At 38.1% G+C, this 21,297-nt stretch overlaps 1 protein-coding gene across 1 annotated transcript in view; it reads left to right on the top strand.

Annotated features, from left to right (window-relative positions):
- The first annotated feature begins 14,298 nt into the window (after positions 1–14,298).
- Positions 14,299–21,297, top strand: part of LOC117334687 (limbic system-associated membrane protein-like) — a 125,269-nt gene continuing 118,270 nt past the window's right edge. Inside the window, exon 1 of the mRNA XM_033894445.1 lies at positions 14,299–14,920. Coding sequence (XP_033750336.1) covers positions 14,839–14,920 — 82 coding nt within the window. The 5' untranslated portion in view covers positions 14,299–14,838. The remainder of the gene's footprint in view (positions 14,921–21,297) is intronic.

Consider the following 21,297-nt stretch of genomic DNA (forward strand, 5'->3'; position numbering starts at 1 on the left):
TCTACTGTAGCAGTGATCATACAGGGTTTCCCTGTATGGTACCTAAATCCACTGTAGCAGTGATCATACAAGGTTTTCCTGTATGGTACCTAAATCCACTGTAGCAGTGATCATACAAGGTTTTCCTGTATGGTACCTCAATCCACTGTAGCAGTGATCATACAGGGTTTCCCTGTATGGTTACTAAATCCACTGTAGCGGTGATCATACAAGGTTTTCCTGTATGGTACCTCAATCCACTGTAGTAATGATCATACAAGGTTTTCCTGTATGGTACCTCAATCCACTGTAGCGGTGATCATACAAGGTTTTCCTGTATGGTACCTCAATCCACTGTAGCAGTGATCATACAAGGTTTTCCTGTATGGTACCTCAATCCACTGTAGCGGTGATTATACAAGGTTTTCCTGTATGGTACTGTACCTCAATCCACTGTAGCGGTGATCATACAAGGTTTCCCTGTATGGTTACTCCATCCACTGTAGCGGTGATCATACAAGGTTTTCCTGTATGGTTACTCCATCCACTGTAGCGGTGATCATACAAGGTTTTCCTGTATGGTACCTCAATCTACTGTAGCAGTGATCATACAAGGTTTTCCTGTATGGTACATCAATCCACTGTAGTAATGATCATACAAGGTTTTCCTGTATGGTTACTCCATCAACTGTAGCAGTGGTCATACAAGGTTTTCCTGTATGGTACCTCAATCCACTGTAGTAATGATCATACAAGGTTTTCCTGTATGGTACCTCAATCCACTGTAGCAATGACGAAACAAGGTTTTCCTATATGGTTACTCCATCCACTGTAGCGGTGATCATACAAGGTTTTCCTGTATGGTTACTCCATCCACTGTAGCGGTGATCATACAAGGTTTTCCTGTATGGTACCTCAATCCACTGTAGCGGTGATCATACAAGGTTTTCCTGTATGGTACCTCAATCCACTGTAGCAATGAAGAAACAAGGTTTTCCTATATGGTGCCTCACTCTCTTATAGTAGAAAAACAGAAACAATCCTTCTTTTTTATTTTCAGTTTTTTTTCTTATATTTTCCTGACCTTTTTTTATTCCATTTACGAGATAGAAAAAGGTTCTGGTCGAGGTCAATAGTTCACAAATATTAGATTTTTAATTGATAACGTCACCTTAATTAAATCACTACGGGCTGGTCAAAAGTGATATGCTAGAATCATTGCTCACACACGATCATAAAATATCAATTCAACTCGTTTGCTAACTACTAACTTTTAATAAAACGCGATGGAATTATCAATAAAATTAGAAATGTTCGGATATCGATCTTTTCTGATAGCACCAATTTACAAAGTGGACATATGTTACGATCAAAGGAATACAGTCATTATAGTTTGTGGACAGTAAAACTGGACAGTGTAATTATAAAGACACGGATCGATATCTTTCAGTCCGACTTCCGGTTCGGTGTTTGTATGTCTCAGACCAATGAGTGGTCAACTGCCAGTAAATAGACTTTAGGCGTGTAGTGAGTCATATACACAAATTGTATTACAATGGTATTTTATTCTTATCAAACAAACCAGGTGTGAGATTGACCGCTGTTTATACAATCCGGACAATTAGTTTATATGACCAGTCATGTTTGTGATATAGTCGTCAACAAACAAACACGGAAAAACTACCCATCAGGGTACAACGGTATAAGTCTAGTTATTCTTCTCACTGTCCAAAATAAACCCAAGTAATCATCGCTTTAAAATGCATTTGATGATACGCAAAACAAATGTCAAATATCCACCCTCCCAGGACTCGTCAGTGGTGCTAGGGGCTTAAAATGTGGAAATTCAGACAGACGTTCGGGATGGAATTCAGCAGGACGCTGCAGCTTATCAACATATTAAGAAAATTCGAAATAAACCTAAACTGCTTAAATAAATATTGAAATATGGCGGCGGGATGGGTGCGCTACCTGTCTAGTTTGATTTATTTGCTTGAGTACGGGTATTTGGCGTTTTAAAACGAACATATAATGCATGTGAGTATTTTAAACTAGTATGCTAGTATTCATTTAAGGAATGAATTTTTTTTTCAACATTCATGAGGTCATTAAAGCATTGGCTTCTTGACATATTTCATGAATCTCGTCAGCAATTCATGGTAAATATGTCTAGAAAGCCAATGTTGTTATGACCTCATGAAGAATGAAAATATAAAAGTCATACCTTATATTTACATTATGATACTTTTTTGTTTTATCGGTTAATGCACACAATAATTTAAAAAAATGCATATTTTCACGTTTTTAATTTGGAGAGTCACATCAGAGAGATAGCAGCCGTTTTCCCGGGATGTGTTGGGCAGTTCTTGGTACAGTCTTGGCAGCCATCATGACAACAACACAAACAAAATGAAGTTCCATCATATTCTGTGAGATTTTTTGAGTAATGTTTAATTGTTTTGATCATTTAGGAAATCGTAACAACATTGGGTTGATGCAAATATTACACATGTCGTGTTTATGTAAAAGAAAACATCCAACGGCGTAGAGTACTACCCGCGGTAACGCGGTCCCCGACATTACTACACACTGTGACGGTGGAGAGTACTGCCCGTGGTAACGCGGTCCCCGACATTACTACACTGTGACGGCGGAGAGTACTACCCGTGGTAACGCGGTCCCCGACATTACTACACACTGTGACGGCGGTCCTCGACTTTACTACACACTGTGACAGCGGAGAGTAATACCCGTGGTAACGCGGTCCCCGACATTACTGCACTGTGACGGCGGAGAGTTCTACCCGTGGTAACACGGTCCCCGACATTACTACACACTGTGACGGCGGAGGGTACTGCCCGTGGTAACACGGTCCCCGACATTACTACACACTGTGACGGCGGAGAGTACTACCCGTGGTAACGCGGTCCCCGACATTACTACACACTGTGACGGCGGAGAGTAGTAACCGTGGTAACGCGGTCCCCGACATTACTACACACTGTGACGGCGGAGAGTACTACCCGTGGTTACGCGGTCCCCGACATTACTACACACTGTGACGGCGGAGAGTACTACCCGTGGTAACGCGGTCCCCGACATTACTACACACTGTGACGGCGGAGAGTACTACCCGTGGTAACGCGGTCCTCGACTTTATTACACACTGTGACGGCGGAGAGTACTACCCGTGGTAACGCGGTCCTCGACTTTATTACACACTGTGACGGCGGAGAGTACTACCCGTGGTAACGCGGTCCCCGACATTACTACTGTGACGGCGGAGAGTACTACCCGTCGTACATATGTAACGCGGTCCCCGACATTACTACAAACTGTGACGACGGAGAGTACTATCCGTGGTAACGCGGTCCTCGACTTTACTGCACACTGTAATGTGGTTAATGTTATGAAAAATGAATATATAGTTTTCGCCGATGCTCTCAAGCATACCGAATGTACATACGACAGTAACGAGGAAAAATAAATTCTGGTACAGCACAGTACCTAAATCTTCTACAGAGGCATCTGTGTTAACAATGAAAGACTTACTGAAGTCTGTATGTACTAACACTGGTGGTAAGCTTCTGCTGACTACCGCCCCCCCCCCCCCCCCCCTAACCCCCAACCCCTAACCCCAAATACCCAGGGGATCTTTTTGTTTGGCCCCTTCACTTTTTTTTGTCAGTGTCCAACAAGAAGATTTACGATTTTCGCATAACCCCAATGAACCTCCTGTAGTACCCTTTGAAACCTATAAATGAACGTGGCGTCTTGACATCAATAGGTTCTGGCCACGTCTCACGGGTATTTTAAGTGTGGGTTTACAATTGTATCTTCTTGCGATTGTCATCATGCAACAAACAATGTTTCACAGTAATACAAAGTTTATTGATACAATAAGATACAAACGGAGACAGTAACCTGAAATAAAAGAACATTACCTGACAATATACGAACACTTGATGCCGATAATTAAACTATTTAATACCACAAGCATTAAAGTTGCTACACCTTCGACAGATAGTATTTTTTTATCAATTAAAACACGAATAGACTCGTATGTATTTTTCTTCGGGAATAAAAGTTACACACTTGACATTTTCTTATTTATCTTTAAAATTAAAAAAAAAAAAAAAAATTAATTGTATCCCGAAGAAATTCTATTTCGCTTCGCCTCCATATTGAATGAAATACTGATTGCGCATGCGCCGAAAACAGAAACATAAACGAGTACACTGTAGGAACAACATGGCGAAGCGAGGAAGGCAACATGTGTTAATCTAACATCTCCAGAAAGAAGGAAGCATAAACAAGATTATGAAAGAGAACGAAGAACGGGAAGGATTTCAATCGGAGATTGCACAGACCGGTGGAATTATAAACGACAATGGAATCGAAACTCATGCGGAAATGACACATTTGAGTTTTTATTGGAGAGGCAAGTGTGTAACGTACACACGTACGTAGTGTAGTGTAGGACCTAACGTTCGGTCTGTTGTCATATTTACTGAAAACTCTAAGCATATGATGCGATTGAATCAATGATTTAGTTTTCTTTTGTGATATACTAGTGATTGCAGATTCACTATTTATAGTTCACCAGCTTAAACCTGTTGATAAATCACACCTGTATCAATCCAGCGAAGTGGGGCCGAAGGGGGTACTATTGAAATGTTCACTTAGTCTTTAGTTTCTGTTTGCATTAAAACCTCGCAATTAAAATTTGTAGTTATGTTGGGCAACAGGCAATATGTATAAAGTTGTCCCAGCTGAATAAAAATAAGTCCACCATATTTGTTTTCTTCTGTATGTAAATCTCTCCCAGAATGCTCTGTGATCAAGGTCAAGTGTTTTATTTGTAGGTCTTAAATAGGCATATATGTATGGACTAAATGTCATTTATTGTCAAAATAATAACAATTTAATACACACTGTCGGAGGTGTAGCATCTTTAAATATCTATTAAGGTATATTTTAGATATCTCTATTCAATTTAGTTTAGTTCCATATATAACAATATACCTACTTTTACACTGACTTTGACCCTATAGATCCTGACCACATGCATGTCTAATGTTAAAATAGGTCATGCAGGGTCAAAGTGACACACTCAGCCAATCCTTGCGCTCACCTCTCATACGCAACCATAACAACTATATGCAGAGGTGCATAGGACATTATATGACACAGGACAAACATTTCACACGATACACAGCGCAAGTATCTATACACATTACATGTGTTGGTCAGACTCTAATACAGGTAGGTAATAGCTTGACCACCGTGACAGACATCACAATGAGCAATCATCCTGTACAATTTGTATTCCTCTATCACGGTTCCTTCACTACGTACATACAGCGTCGCCTTCCTTGTTAAAACTGTATGTTAAACATCTGTTGTTAAACATGGATATAACACATTATAGGTACTTTCATAATTTCTTTGAGATTTCATCAAGAACATTAAGCCATTCCTGACAGTCACTAAAATGAATGGTAGAAATATTTCTTTTTGCGTGTTCATACAGCTGTACTGTATATGTTCCAGAATGTATTTATATAAAGCACACGTCAATTTGAACCATAGGAAAACATTTTGATGATAGTTATATAGTTCCAGATGGCACAAACTGTTAATCGCCACAGCAATACATGTATATCGTATTTATAGCGTGTGCTGGAATCATTTTCTAACGCGCCTGTTCGGCAGGTCGGCGAACCAGCGGTCCACATTACATAAATCTTAAGAAGCGACTAAATTCTCATACCATCTCAACAACTGAATTATCTACAATGTCTCGAATGATACTGAATCACTTCTGACCTTAACTTTAGCATTTTCTCATACGAGGATGTATATTGCATATGTCCCCGGGCCATGTAAGGAACACTGCGTTATGTCCCAAAGCCGTGTGAGGAAGGTTATGCTCTGTCCTACGGCCGTGTAAGCAAAGCTATGTATTCTGTCCCAAGGCCGTGCAAGGAAGGCTATGGGTTGTATATGTATTATGTTAGAAATTTTCTTCAGGTTGGTAAAGTAAATATGGTATAAGTTATATGACACAACCAATATGATATTTAAGAGCGTGACGTTTCGATGACTACACTGTCACCTTCGCCAAACTAATGACCAATGTTAACAAGAGGCCGACAGGCAATGTGTTGTGTCGCCAGGTCGTGTAAACAAATCCAGGTATTCTGTCCCAAGGCCGTAAAAAGCAATGTACTATGTCCCCAGACTATGTGAGGAAGGCAATGTGTATCCCCTGGCCATGTGAGAGGGCAGTGCGTTAAATGCCCTCGCCATGTGAGGAAGGCAATGTGTATCCCCTGGTCATGTGAGGAAGGCAATGTGTATCCCCTGGTCATGTGAGGAAGGCAATGTGTATCCCCTGGTCATGTGAGGAAGGCAATGTGTATCCCCTGGCCATGTGAGGAAGGCAATGTATATCCCCTCGCCATGTGAGGAAGGCAATGTATATCCCCTGGCCATGTGAGAGAGCAATGCGTTATATTCCCTCGCCATGTGAGAAAGGCAATGTATATCCCCTGACCATGTGAGAGGGCAATGCGTTATATCCCCTCGCCATTTGAGGAAGGCAATGTGTATCCCCTGGCAATATGAGAAGGCAATGTGTTTTGTCTTAATGCAGTGAAAGAGGGGTTATGTGTTCTATTTTGTTGTCCCCGTTTAGAGAAGGCTATTTGTTCTGTCACCAGGCCGTGCCATGTAGGCTGTGTGTTATGTCACAAGACCGTGTAATATAGGCTATGTGTTCCATCACCAGGTCCTTTGAGGTAGGCTGTGTGCCATGTCACCAGGTCCTTTGAGGTAGGCTGTGTATCATGTCACCAGGTCCTTTGAGGTAGGCTGTGTGTTCCATCACCAGGGTCCTTTGAGGTAGACTATGTGGTCCATCACCAGGTCCTTTAAGGAAGGATGTGTGTCATGTCACCAGGTCCTTTGAGGTAGACTATGTGTTCCATCACCAGGTCCTTTGAGGTAGGCTGTGTGTCATGTCACCAGGTCCTTTGAGGTCCAAACACGCCTGAAGGAAGGATGTGTTCTGTCACAGGCCTTGGAGGTAGGCTGTGTGTATGTCACCAGGCTTTGTATAGTCTGTGCATGCGTCACCAGGTTTTGTTCCCAGGCGTGTGGTCATACCTATGTCTTTGGTACCCGGCTGTTGTACACCAAGCTTTGCATTCTGTCAAAAGGCCGTGAAGGAAGGAAGGATATTGTATTGCTTGGAAGCAATGTTTTTCACCGTGGGAGAGAAAATGAATGTATTTGTTCCACAGCCCTTATGACGGAAGGGTTTTTGTCTTATGCAGTTAGGAGCTATAGGTTGTATCCAACGTCGAGTAAGGATGATAGAATCGTCCCACGGCTGAAGCAGCTTGTCATGACACTAATTGTCGGGAAACTTTGGTTATTGTCCTACAATTGTTTTCCAGGGCTGGGAGTAAGTATTTCAACCCTGGTCGGTCCTGGTAGGCTTGATGTACAACAGTTATATAGGCTGATTAGCTATCCACTTTGAGGTAGGCTGTGTGTCATGTCACCAGGTCCTTTGAGGTAGGTTGTGTGTCATGTCACCAGGTCCTTTGAGGTAGGCTGTGTGTCATGTCACCAGGTCCTTTGAGGTAGGCTGTGTGTCATGTCACCAGGTCCTTTGAGGTAGGCTGTGTGTCATGTCGCCAGGTCCTTTGAGGTAGGCTGTTATGTCACCATGCCATGTAAGGAAGGCTTTGTGTTCTATCACCAGGTCGTATAAGGAAGGATATGGTTTCTGTTCACTGGCCGTAGAAAGAATGCAATGTATTCTGTCCACAGACCATGTGAGGAAGGTTATGTTTTTTGTCTTATTGCAGTGTAAGGAAGGTTATAGGGTGCTAAAGACCTTGCTGACCGCGGTAACAGACAGAACCCACCACGACTAGCCGTCTTTCAGCTAACAACAATTTTGGGACAACTTTTCTGATTATCTGGTCCTACAAATGTCTTTCAACAATCGGGATATATATATTCAACCCTTTGGTTTCGGTATCGTTCGGGATGAACTTGACATATATCGACGTCAAGCGTGATTAAGATATGTCGATTTCATTTACCGACATTGATTTTGTGTAGAATAATGACAAATGATGATATCAAATGGATGACTGCTAGATTGTCATACATTATGTCTTGTTCCATATTTGACAGCTGTGGTGTGCTGTACAAACCACAGGCACTTGGCACACGAATTTCATACCCACTGTCGTGGATTACGGGTCTTGGATCCCACTTATATATATCACCTCAAAGAGAAATGTTTAATATTTCCCATGATTGTTCACACAAAGTGGCCAAACATTGAGCAAATGATGACTTAATGATTTTGAAAAATAAGGTACATTATCCTAGGTAAGTCTATCTATGTCCTGTGGAATGTGAATCCGGCCGCTTAAGCACATATTCCATGCTTGTGCTGCAGTTAAATACACAAAACCAAGCTCGCCTTCCGTACTGAAATATTATTATAACTCGTCTGTGGTGCGGAAATGAGTTGAAATCAACTAATTTTGATTTACAATAACATTTGGATTTCTCTTCCAATTACGTGGTAAGATTATTTCGTTTTAATAGTACAAATTATTTAAAAAAAAAAAAAAAAAAACCGTCTGCTGATGGGAATTAGAACAAAGTATGTCTAATTGAACCCGTGTCACCGCTCACTAATCTGCTGTTCAGCCAATGGCTTGATTCATATTTTAAAGTGGTGCGCTCCTAAAACTATGGCATATCAATGACAAACAGTTTCATTTCGATTTTGGGATAGGTTTGAGTCATGGCTATAGCTATTTGAATAAAATTTCATGACTATAGTATAAGAATTGAGTCCTCGGCGACCTATTTACGGCCATCATAAACGCTCACGAAGCCAACTCACCTCGTGACATTAACTGGAGACGATACCATTCTAAAAATACCTACTGCCGTACGGTATGTCGGTCGTGTAGTACATATATGACACCTATCTATTGGGTATTGTCCTCGGAGTTTGACTGCGTCAGACATCTACCTATCCTTGTTGGGCTATAACTACCTAGTTTACTAGCAGGAAGCTAGTCACAGTGGCACTACCAGCTATGTATTTACATGGTCAATAAATCAGTAGACTGTGACGTCTTGACCTGACAAGATAATACAGAGTACATGTCAAGGTTTGAACAACCTCTCTCAATGTATTAATTCAGTATGTAAAAACTGTATGAACACAGAACTCACATTATCCTATGGTCAACACATATTGTAGATTGTCATGAAGTACTACTTTATTTAAAGGATCATATTAATCCCAGGATTTCCATATCATTTGAGGCCTATGATACATGTCTTAGACATACCATTTTCAAACCATATCCGTTTTAGTGAGTTTCTTGCTGCCCATATACTGCGGATCTCTATGGTTTTCTGTTCAGGTAAAATTGGAGAGCTCAAGAATAACAATCGTAAATGTTCTGTCTTGTCTTGGAACATTGAAGAGACCAAAAATAGATTTTCTATCCCCATTGTAACACACTGTGATCTTAAATGAGACCTTTCTTTCCTCACTGCTCATGTCTTTCTGTGCTTTGTTTTCTTCAATAGATGCCTTGTTGACATCCGTCTCGTGTAACCGTGACTGTTGGGAGGAAATCCAACACCTAAAATGAAAAATAAAAAAATAATAATAATGACGTCAATGTAGTGTATGGTAGTGTTTTTTTTTTTTTTAATTACCATGCCTTTATGAGGATGCAATGGTTGATATTACGATAGCCTGTAATAAGAAAGACGGGGGAGGGCTAATTCACTTGAATAACAATGCACTGACAAATTTATAAACATTTCCACTCTACCAAGAGAGATATTGTTTATTTGAGAATTATAGAAAACCAAAATGATCTTAGTGTATGACATATATTGTAGCATTGTAATAATTCAGAGACCCGAATTTTCTTTCAGTGATCTGGATCTGAATATTTTGGATATATATTCAGCTTTGTCAGTTTGTCCCGACATTTCACATACCCTTCCAATGAATTTGTAAACACATAAGGGTGCTCATAATGTTTTACGACATAACACCTATAACACAAGCATTTAACACAAAATCAATATTTGAGGTATTTAAATGTATCCATGGTCCAATGGCTTTTACTATACTGTCGCCGCAAAATGCATATTCATACAACATACCTGTATTCCATAAATACCGAAACAAATACATTATGCATTATTTAAAACCCATGTAGGTTGATTTATTTTAATAAATATTTACTGTAACTCAAAGCCTTGATCTGTCGTAGGTGCTGGCATTTGTTAAAATCCGGAACAGCTAATGTATGAGTATTCTACAAATATCACAAATGATATATTCAAATATAGTTTTGTTTTTCAGGAAACTCTAATGTTCTTAATCGATCATCCCTGTAATGTCACCAAATGAAAAATTGTTATCATTTTTTAGTTCCGTAACCTTTCACATTGAGTAATGATATGTATCTGTGATTTCTGTTGACGGTAGATAATCATTTTGTAAATCAGCTAAGGAATTTGTTCAAGCTCTTCAAAACTAAGGGACATGGGTGATTTCTAGTCAGATAACATTGTTTCTGAAAAGATTTGAAGTTTGACCACTAACTACGATCGTATCTGAGCATGGTTTCGATTTTTTTGATACGGTGAGTACCTTATAGAGGACTATTACTGTATCAATCTGATTGAGTTACAATAATTTATTGATAACATTCAAAGACGGAATATCCATCATCCAAATCTCATGTTGTCTATCTTGTCTTTTAAAATATATAATCTAATTACAATTTATATACGATTTCTGATTTATTTTGACATGACGGTGTCGTTGACAAATCAGAGGACGCTTATGTTTCCCGAACATCTGGTCGTATTCTATTTCTACTGTTTAACAATAATTACCCTTTAATTTAATACGTCGGTACTCTCTAAACATATAACAGATCTAGTTATATCATGCGAAAGATAATCACTTTCTAGATTATTTTATTCTATCAGTAAATGCTATCTTTGTTTTGTTCGATAATTAGGATAACAATATTTCTAATTATATGACAGAAGGGTTCATATGTATGTCTCCAAACTGTTAGTTGCATGTGCATAAAATGACTTCGAAATGTTAATAATGTTTAATGGAAAAGCAGGAAATCATGGAAAATACAAAAACAGTTTAATAAGTAAGTACATGTTTATATACAATGTACATGTAGGTCTTAAGAGAACCAAGCTAAACAAACATCTTCTGTCCACTATCAGGGAAGATTTTATCAGCGGTGTTTATCGTCAATGATATCATTTTACAGATGTCCAATTAGTTCTGAAATGTAGATACACATGGCACAGTTGTCAATCGTTTGTCCCGTCATTATGGACACGTCAACCTCGTAAACGACAGAATACATAACAACATTGATTGGTCTCCAATGTCCATTCCTAAGCGCTCTGTCAATAGACTCGTAAGACTCAACACGGAACAAAACTAATTGATCAATCACCTGCAAAACTAAAAAAAAAAAAAAGAAGGATTTTTTTTTTTTGCTTGTTTGAAATGTAAAGAGTATGCGGAATCAAAATAAGTACAACCATTTGTAGACGTCGATGTTGATTTGTGAGCTGTTGTTTACAGCAGGATTGACTCATTACACCTTACATGGTAGAGTCAGCTGCCTTATTAAGGGCGAGTCTTCCTTATGCAGGCAAATTATGCTGTGCCGGAATATTGCGTCCTGAAGCTTGTATTATATCTGATGAGGAATACCTGATGGGGAATACCTGATGGGGAATACCTGTTGTCTTTAAGGGAGGGTACCTAATTATATATATCGGAAGATAGCTTAATTTGCCCGAATGATTTAATACACAATTTTGTATTGTCTTTGTATACGTTAACGAACAATTATGTAAGCCCGTTGGTCATCCAGATTGTCTGTACTCTCGATTATGCATACAGGTAACATAAAATGAACATCAGATTCAAGCATTACTTCTGGAGAGATTATGTTGTATGAGCAGCTTCACTAAACTTGTTCGTTGTCTAAAGCGCTACATTGATTACTACGCCTCTCCGTTATCGTTAAGAGTTTCCGTTTTACGAGCTACCACACACAGTGTTTCTGTTTGTACGACACATTTAGTGATTTCGTTGTATATGTACGAACGGACATATTTAGTGTTTTCGTTGTACGAATGGACACATTTAGTGTTTTCGCTGTACGAACGCCTACGCAGTGTTTCCGCTGTAGTTTCAACTGTGCAAACGGCTACACATAGTTTCCGCTGTAGTTTCCACTGTGCAAACGGCTACACATAGTTTCCGCTGTAGTTTGCGCTGTGAGAACGGCTACACAGTGTTTCCGCTATAGTTTCCACTGTGCAAACGGCTATACATTGTTTTCGCTGTGGTTTCTGCTGTAAGAACGGCTACACGGTGTTTCCGCTGTAGTTTCCGCTGGAAGAACCGCTACACATAGGGTTTCCGCTGGACAAACCGCTACATTCAGTTTTTCCGCTGGACGAACCGCTACACCCAGTGTTTCCGCTGGACAAACCGCTACATTTAGTGTTTCCGCTAAACGAACCGCTACACTCAGTGTTTCCGCTGGATAAACCGCTACACTCAGTGTTTCCTCTGGACGAACCGCTACACTCAGTGTTTCCCCTGGACAAACCGCTTCATTCAGTTTTTTTCTGGACCAACCGCTACACTCAGTGTTTTTTTCTGGACCAACCGCTACACTCAGTGTTTCCATTTTATATTCAAGAACTACATTAATGCTTTGTATACGGAACGGGAACACTAATCAATCTTATAGTATAAATAACGCTTCACAAAGTGTTTTCGTTGTATAAACAACAACAACAATAAACATGTCATTATGGTTTGAAGACATGCGACGCCACGCGGTTCTATTGTATGAACAGTGACACCAAGTGATGTCGAGCACTATGTCATTCCGTTGTATCAGCAGGAAAACTAAGCGCGCTCGCTATATGAAGTACTGTAAGAGTGTTTCTGTTGAAGCAAAGAGATAAGGTTAGCATTCTTGTTGTTAATAAAACAATTAATACTCGATATATAATATAGAATAAAAACATCCATCATTGAAAACCTGTCTCTATTTTTATCAGATGAAATAGAGGATGTCCGCTGTAGGAACAGCCGCCATATTTACGCTCAGCTTACTCACTGTGAGCGTTTGTTTTGTATGAATAACTACACTAAACGTGTCCGTTGTATGAACAAACGTACCAAGCGTTTCCTTTTTACAAAAAGAATCACAAAGTGTTTCCGTTCTATAAACAGAATCACACGCGTTTCCGTTACGTATGTTAAAACCGTTTTCAAAAGAGATAGTATCTTATTTATCATTGTACACAATACAATAACAATAGACGGTAATGAAAGCACCATTTGTATCCCAGGCTAGTTAGAGTGCAACAATCAGTAAACCTGTATCATGTTGTATGTTTAATGGTAACTTTTTATCTGAGTACTTTATTTTGTGGAAAGTATTGATATACAGATGATATGATATGCTTAAAAAGAAATATTAGATAAAATAAAAAGACCGGCTATAGATTAAAAAAAGGTTTAATAACACATTTCCAAATTTGGATTTTCTAGCACTGTCACTGTGCTATTATAGCATTTGAATGATGCTCAAAAATTTGTTTTGTAACAACTCCTCATGTTTGTAAGGTTGTTTAAAATATAGTAAATCTACACCGAAACCATTTATAGCAACGATGTATCATGTCCATTATACGAAAATTGATCTGCGTAGTGGTCAGTGTTATCAATTGTGGAATGGCCGGAGGGGCGGTCCATCCTTGTCGGGTCAGTATTACTCACAGGGAAAGACGTGCAAACTCGCTCGATAAGGGAAGTTTTATCTATAGTGAGGTATTCGCACAGATGAAGACGAGGTAAATCTCGGATAATTACAGGTCCGAGTATTTTATTTCCATCATCTATGAAATATACATCCACCGGGCCTCCTGTTTAATTATGACCCCGGTACCTAGACACTATACGTACACTTGGCACTGCGGGGAAAGTATACTATCATACAGAGGCTATGGCGGTTAGGCAAGTTAGGGGAGAGCTGGTGACTCGTGTTACAGTCACATTGATTTTACAATAGCGACAGAGCAGTTCTCGGGCGTGGACCCGCTGCTTGGTACCGATTGGTAGCAGCGTCGGTATTCGTCCCCTCCCACTTGTAGACCAACCTCTCTGTATCAATGTTCGATCACATTATTAGTAGTTGATTGGCATCCAACGTTTCTCACACACGCGTTTATTACCAACATATGTACCGTTATACATTCTCAGCATCGATCGGTCTGGCTATCACGCACCGTTTCCGACTCCAATTTTAATCTCAGTGGTAGATCTCACTCTGAGTTTCAAGGAAAAAACTTGTCATTCTGTAAGAATCTGTATTAGAGATTGTTTAAGAGTTTCCTGGTGTTTTCCTTGCCCTGTTGACCGAAATTACGACTCCAATTTGTCCCGCCGACGCAACAACAAATTTTTGAAATTACATAAACAAACATACATCAACCAATGATGGACTAATAGGACGAAATAGCGCCCCCGATACGGAAGTAGGTGTCGCTGTAGCAGACGACAAGACAGCATTGTAACAACACTCGTTGTGATACCTGGAATTACTTTCATGTAGGACTTGGGATGCTTTTGATCAGCGATGGACTAAGTTAACATCTGATCATTCTGGATGTACACGTAGATAGGTGGACGTTTATATATTGTCGAGTTACAAAATGCTGCTGCGGGCCAAGACGACGCTACCTATCTGTGGTATATGGCTCATGTATTTCTCCTGTGTATTTTTTTGTGGACAAGGTAAGTGAATTTTAATCTACGTCACAAAATATGGTTTACGTCATAAATGCACGTGATTTTACCAGAGCTGTTTAACGACACCGCGGCACACAAGCATTTTTGTCAACCGAGCCTTAAGTTATGATCTGATTAAGAGATGAATTCATTCTGAAAGAATGTGCAGGTAATCATCCTAAATCAATGAAAATGTTAAGACATTTTATGTAATTTACATCCTATAGACAGAAAGTTATTGGAATTGAAATGGAGTCATACAAATCTAATATATCTGACATGGCAGAGAAAATACATGCCCGTTCACCCGTCTAGGAATTACTCCAAACTGTATTGCCTGGCTACGGCGTCACGACATTTCTACTTATGTCTACTATTGTGTCTGTAGGTGAATGACGAAGTTACCAAAGTTCTATTTCATATATCTACGTATACTACATATATGGAGAGAAGAAGTCTTGCAGTTATTAGACAATCAGAGCAAAACAATTCAGCTTAAAGTTTCAGTAGGCTGTATATGGTAAATGTAACAATGTGTGATTAACTTTATTGTTTGTACGGTCGTGTATGTATTTCGATACGTCAATTATGTTTTAGTGACTTGTAAAATTGAATTGTAAAAGGATAGTTAATTCGGTACTTAAACACAAGACATTAGAAAGGTTGTTACATTAGATAATTACATCAAAGCTACCTATAGAAAGCTGGTATTCCGAATAAGTCTTAAAAGGTATTAACATCTTGTAATATGGTAACAGACAGTATTGGATCTCTACGTTTCCTAAGCCGTCCTTTGTGGTAGTCTTCAGACAGGATAGTCAAAGTGAAAGTGTACCCTTTTTGGCGACTTGCATCTTTAAACGAATTTTGAATTCTTGACGAAATCAGATAAAACTTTTTCAGGTATTGATTTGTTCGATGGATCTGTAACCTCTCTTGCCAATTGTCCTTCGATCAATTATGCACTGTTTGTATTACCGATGATGATGCCGACACCTGTCAAAACACTCGTGTACGGTCAATACAAACGAACGACACATTACCGGCACTATCAATAGCTCTTTAGTCTATATCACTTTCACGTCAGTCTCCCCGACAGAAAATCGAAAAAGGTACATTTTAAAGTATTAAAGATAAAATGTTGACCATGACCAATGTACCGTCGTGTGAAATAAATTCAATACCTAAAACAAATATGGTTAAATAGGCAGCACATCTAGAATTAAACTATCATCTTAATTACATTAATCACAATTTTGTCCATAAGAATAATAATCTTGAAAAGAAAATTTGACAACTCGCTGTCTTTTTTGGCAAGATTGTATTTGCCCTACCGATCCTAATAGTGTCTTTTAGATTGTTCATTCTGTAGGGTGGAAAATCTTGCCGTTTCATCAGGTTATCTTGTGTCGTAAGACAAAAGAAAAACGCTTTTACATTGATTTTCCCCCAGAAGGGAAGACCTGAGAAATTCAAGTATCAATCTTATTTCGTTCGAGTTTTTTCCTCTCCATATAAACTCGCATGTTCGAACATATGCCTAATTTGTCTACACTATGAGCCTATGGACAAGATGTTTCCACTGCTGAAATGCTCGATCGGATTTTGAAGTTTGCGTGCCATATTCTTTCAGGATTGCTTTGAACAAGCAGTGACAGTTAAATTGGTGATTTAGCAATTTCCAATTTGTCATACTTCATGCTATTTGATTACAGTTTTCGCTTGTCACGAAAGTTGTCAAGTCCATTTCGTGGAAAGCATACTGATGATATTTTTATAAAAACTCATTGTACTAATTTTGTTTGTCGCTGGTGCTTTTGCTATGAAATAATTTTCTACAAGAAGAAAATGATTGTGCGTTTATATAATTCCGCATCAAAGTCTTAAATGTATTGATAAATACCATGTTTTAGTTTATGGTATCCTCCGATTTAAAACAATGAATGAAAATACAAGAAGAAGTATTAAATGATAAATACAAGAAAAAACAATGATATTGACAGCGAAGCAGGTAATTGTCGTATGTAAAAATGTCTTTTGTCTTATTTAATAATAAACGTTTTAAATGTATAAAAGTATATTACATATTAGTATACAAAAACATTTTGTTTAGTTATTTTGATATTTCATGGTTAAGAATTCACTAATCATTTCTTACTTTTTGAAACGGATATAAATGGTTTCAAATTAAGTTCTGCTTCGTGATTTATTCAAAATCATACTGCTATTTACTGGGTTCTAATATATTTTTGGCAAGTAGGCTGACATCTTAAGTTTTATATCTATAACTATGATATACATTGTTTCTTCGTAACATTAAAATGTACCATGAAGAACGTTTTTCTTTAAAATTCAGAAAGAAAACTGTTATAAATGCGCACGCGGGTTTATCATCAAAATTGAAGTTTAGATATATCTGCAACATATCCTTCTAACGACCGTAGCATACTAAGCCGTAATGTTCGAATTTACCATTTTCACGCCTCATCGGAAAACTCAAAATTTAATGTACTATTTCTTGAAAAAGAATATCACCTTTTACCATATGTATCAATTTACCGTTCAATTAATGACGTCAAAAATGATCTTGAAAGGTGCCCCAAAATGCTAAGTTAGGTCAACCTGCTTTTAGTATGTGCTCGGGGAATTGTCGTTATGGGTGCCATTTTCAGGATAAACTAAAGACACGTGGATGGTATAAAAGGGGAAAATATCACCTATTTGTTGTCAGAAAAGGCCAATGCGGGGTGACCTTAAAGCCACTTCCGGTAATAACAGTCACCGAGTAATATGAATTTATATTTAAGAAAACAATAACGATACACAATATAGGTGGATTGTTTTACCCCAAAGTTACCCAAATTAATTCTAGACCACAACTAGATATGCGTGAAAGTGAGATACAAAATTGTATACCCGGTCATTAAAAGGATCGTCTTGTTAGCGATTAAATCTGCTTCATCTCATTGGGTACGGCGATATTGAGTATGATGAAATATTGCTGGATAACTAAAACTGGTAGGCTTGTACTTCCTTAAAGAGAGGATTATCGAACTGTTATTATATGTTTTCTAACAGGTGTAAAATGAATAAAATTCATCGTTGGTATTATTGTAAACTAAGATTTGATATTCCCCTTATATAAATGTGAAAATTGAATAAAGCCAAACTTTTGTAGAGACATGCAATGTATTTTTAAATATCTAAAATAAAATATGTGTGTTAATAAAATCCAAACTAATGTTGGAAGCCTTTGTATTTTGGCGTGCTAGCTTAGAAAGACTTTAAATCTTCTACTTGATAAGGATGTTTTTCTTCATGCAATTATCACATGCATTCTGGCGAAAACCCAATAATGACACATAAGTCGTTTTCTTGCTCTTAGAATTCCTTACGGAGACCAAAACGGAATCCTATTGCATCAAAGATAATTATTGATGTGAACTGCAGTAGTGCATATTGCTCTTTTATCAACAAACAGAAATAGCACAGACTTTTATTTGACAAGTAATTTAAAAGAAATTCAAAATACCTTTTTTCAAAGCGAATTTTTTCAACATACAATGTATATGTTAATGTAATTGCAACCAAATATCGCTTTCGTGGAAAATCGCAAACGAGATTTCAAGATTGAATTCTTGGTACTGTAATGGAACTGTAGAAGTACTGTATTAATTAGTGGATGTGTTCCGCGAGAAGTGTCATGTTCTTTAGCCTACTACCACAAGCACTGTCTCGATCCTGGCATTGCCATAAAGCACTGATCGATATATATTAAGACGCCCCTGGAAGGTAAACAGAGGATTATTTACGTGACGGTTGTGAAAGGTGTTTGATGTATAATTGTTCATAGACGTCGAGCATATATAGATACATGCATCCCACTGTCCAAACACATCGATTGTCTACTCCGGTGTTGTTGACGAGAGCCAGTTGCCACCATGGTAATGTACACACTGATTATGTACATTTAAAGTTCTTCTGACCACGTGTCTGTATGTGTTTTAAATTCAACACCTTTTCTCATAGATACAGTATGTCCTTTACGGAACTGCCAGACACATATTTAGTGTTTTTGAGTCACATTCTTAATCGTTAAACAGTAGTCTAAATTCATTAATGTTTTGAACATGTATCTGAACCAAATTTAACACAAGACACGCTGTATCACCTAGACTAATGTAAGATTTGTGATCTGAAGGTAAACGAATAACTACCTATCATTTTGCTGAGTGGTTCTAAATTCTTTTCTTTTAACTGCGTCACGCAAACTTTTATGTTCATAAATCCTAGGGTGGATATCTAATCTGAAGATGATCCTGGGTACTGTGATGACTCTCTCTCTCTCTCTCTCTCTCTCTCTCTCTCTCTCTCTCTCTCTCTCTCTCTCTCTCTCTCTCTAACTGCATTTATTATCTCTCCGTTTAAACATGAAGACACACCACACATCATTGTTTTCTAGTCCGTGACTTAATAGAATCCAATCAGAAAAAACAGTCATTGTCTTTTCCGGTTTCATTTGCGTTCATTCTTAATTAACTTTGACTTTAATCCCAGCAAACGGGTTTCTCGGAGACATTTAACCGACGTTAAACGGAGACTGGCCCAGTGTTTGTAACGTTTATATTAGCTTTGAAACCCTGGGAAGGGCGTGTCCATATGTCATCTTTTATCACTGAGGGCGATAACCTGATCTCGTTTGGATTTGAGAATCTAAGTGAACAGTTTAATGCAAGAAGAATGGTTCGACTTCTGGCATCGCTCTTCCGTATTCCCGATGCCCTTCAGTAATACTAAGGCATAGCAATCTTTAAATTCACGGGGAAATTATTTTCAACATGAAGTTAAAATGCATTAATATGATCTGACGCTCAAAGAAAAATGAATTCGTGTCGATTGTACGTGTAGCACTGTATTGACAATGACGTGAAAGTTTGACATCTGAGAGTGTCACGCATCTCGTTGAGTTTAATATATCATACTGCTCAACCGAAATGGCAAGTTAAATATTTCACATGTCGGTTGTTGAATGCCTCGTGTAGTAAAGCGAAAGCCATGGATTCGAAAAAGCTCAAATGGCTTTGACAAAGTGACGGGTAAACAGCTCATAATTATGTTTCCGACAAAGTGGCCATTACATGTCATTAATGCTTGACAGGACTTTGATAAAGAAACGGAAAAACTACAAAAAACTTAAAAAGCTGAGGATAACACATATTAATTGCTGAAAAAGAAATTAAATACATTGTAAATCGAGATTGGCAAAAAGACAAAATCTCATTGTTTTATTATTGACTATATTTAACGGATAATGCACTGCATACTGTGTTTTAAGGACATGAAAGAAATGTCACATATGACCTGGATACAACAATCCAGAAGTAGACAATGACGAAGATAATACCATAAGCTCGACACTGTTTGCTCTGTAAGGTCAAAAATGTAATCAGTAAAATACTTGTTCGGTTACGTACCGTACTATGTAACAGTCGGAAGCAGAAGTATTGGGAACATTTATCTGATAGAAACAGCACCATATTAAATTACGTTGTAAAATACTTTATAATTTTAAAAGCGCATTTTTGCAAATATATTTTATATACCTTCCTGAAACTTTCTGATATGGTCGTGGAGGATGCACTATGGAAAGGTTGTAATCCCAACAATACGCTGTTGTTATTGAATAAAATATTGTCACAAAACATTTGGACACATTATTTATAATAGGGAAATGTTTAAATATCTGAATACAAAGATGTAAAATTTTTGAATAGATAGATGGTTTTTTTTACATTAAGCTTTCTTTTCCAAATTTGGCTTAAAGATGTTTTAGTGAATTTGATAGGTTCGCTAACGTTGTCAAATTACAGTCGCTTCAATAGGCAAAATATAATTATCAAGTGGCTGCATCATATTAAGAAATCAAGAATATGTGTACAACTTCCATGGATAATGGCATGCTTGTTTAGTGTTTCCTGGCCTTCGGTGGTCTAACAAACTCGTATCTACCCATCGTAGCTACTACTGACATATAGCCTGGCCTAGTTTTTTTCCATAATTATGTTGGTTTGTCCGATCCAGTTTCGTCAAGTTGTAATACAGTTTGACGTGTGGATTCATGACGTTTCGCCCAGACTACTCATGACCTTTGACCTTAGACTGGTTGTGTGCTACTTCCCTCTATTTGGTATTTTGCGTCTATTGTTTTTACAGTGTGCATTTTATTTCACTTGATTATGTATTGTACAAAAGACACACAAGATATGAACACATTTAAAAACAAACTAGAAGTTAGATACAGTAGAACCAAAATGAACTTATTGGACTCATCATATATGTTAGGGGCATCAAACAGCTGATCAGTCCTTATTGGACTCATCATA

This window comes from Pecten maximus, chromosome 9 (genome assembly GCF_902652985.1).
Source record: "Pecten maximus chromosome 9, xPecMax1.1, whole genome shotgun sequence".
Classification (NCBI taxonomy): Eukaryota; Metazoa; Mollusca; class Bivalvia; order Pectinida; family Pectinidae; genus Pecten; species Pecten maximus.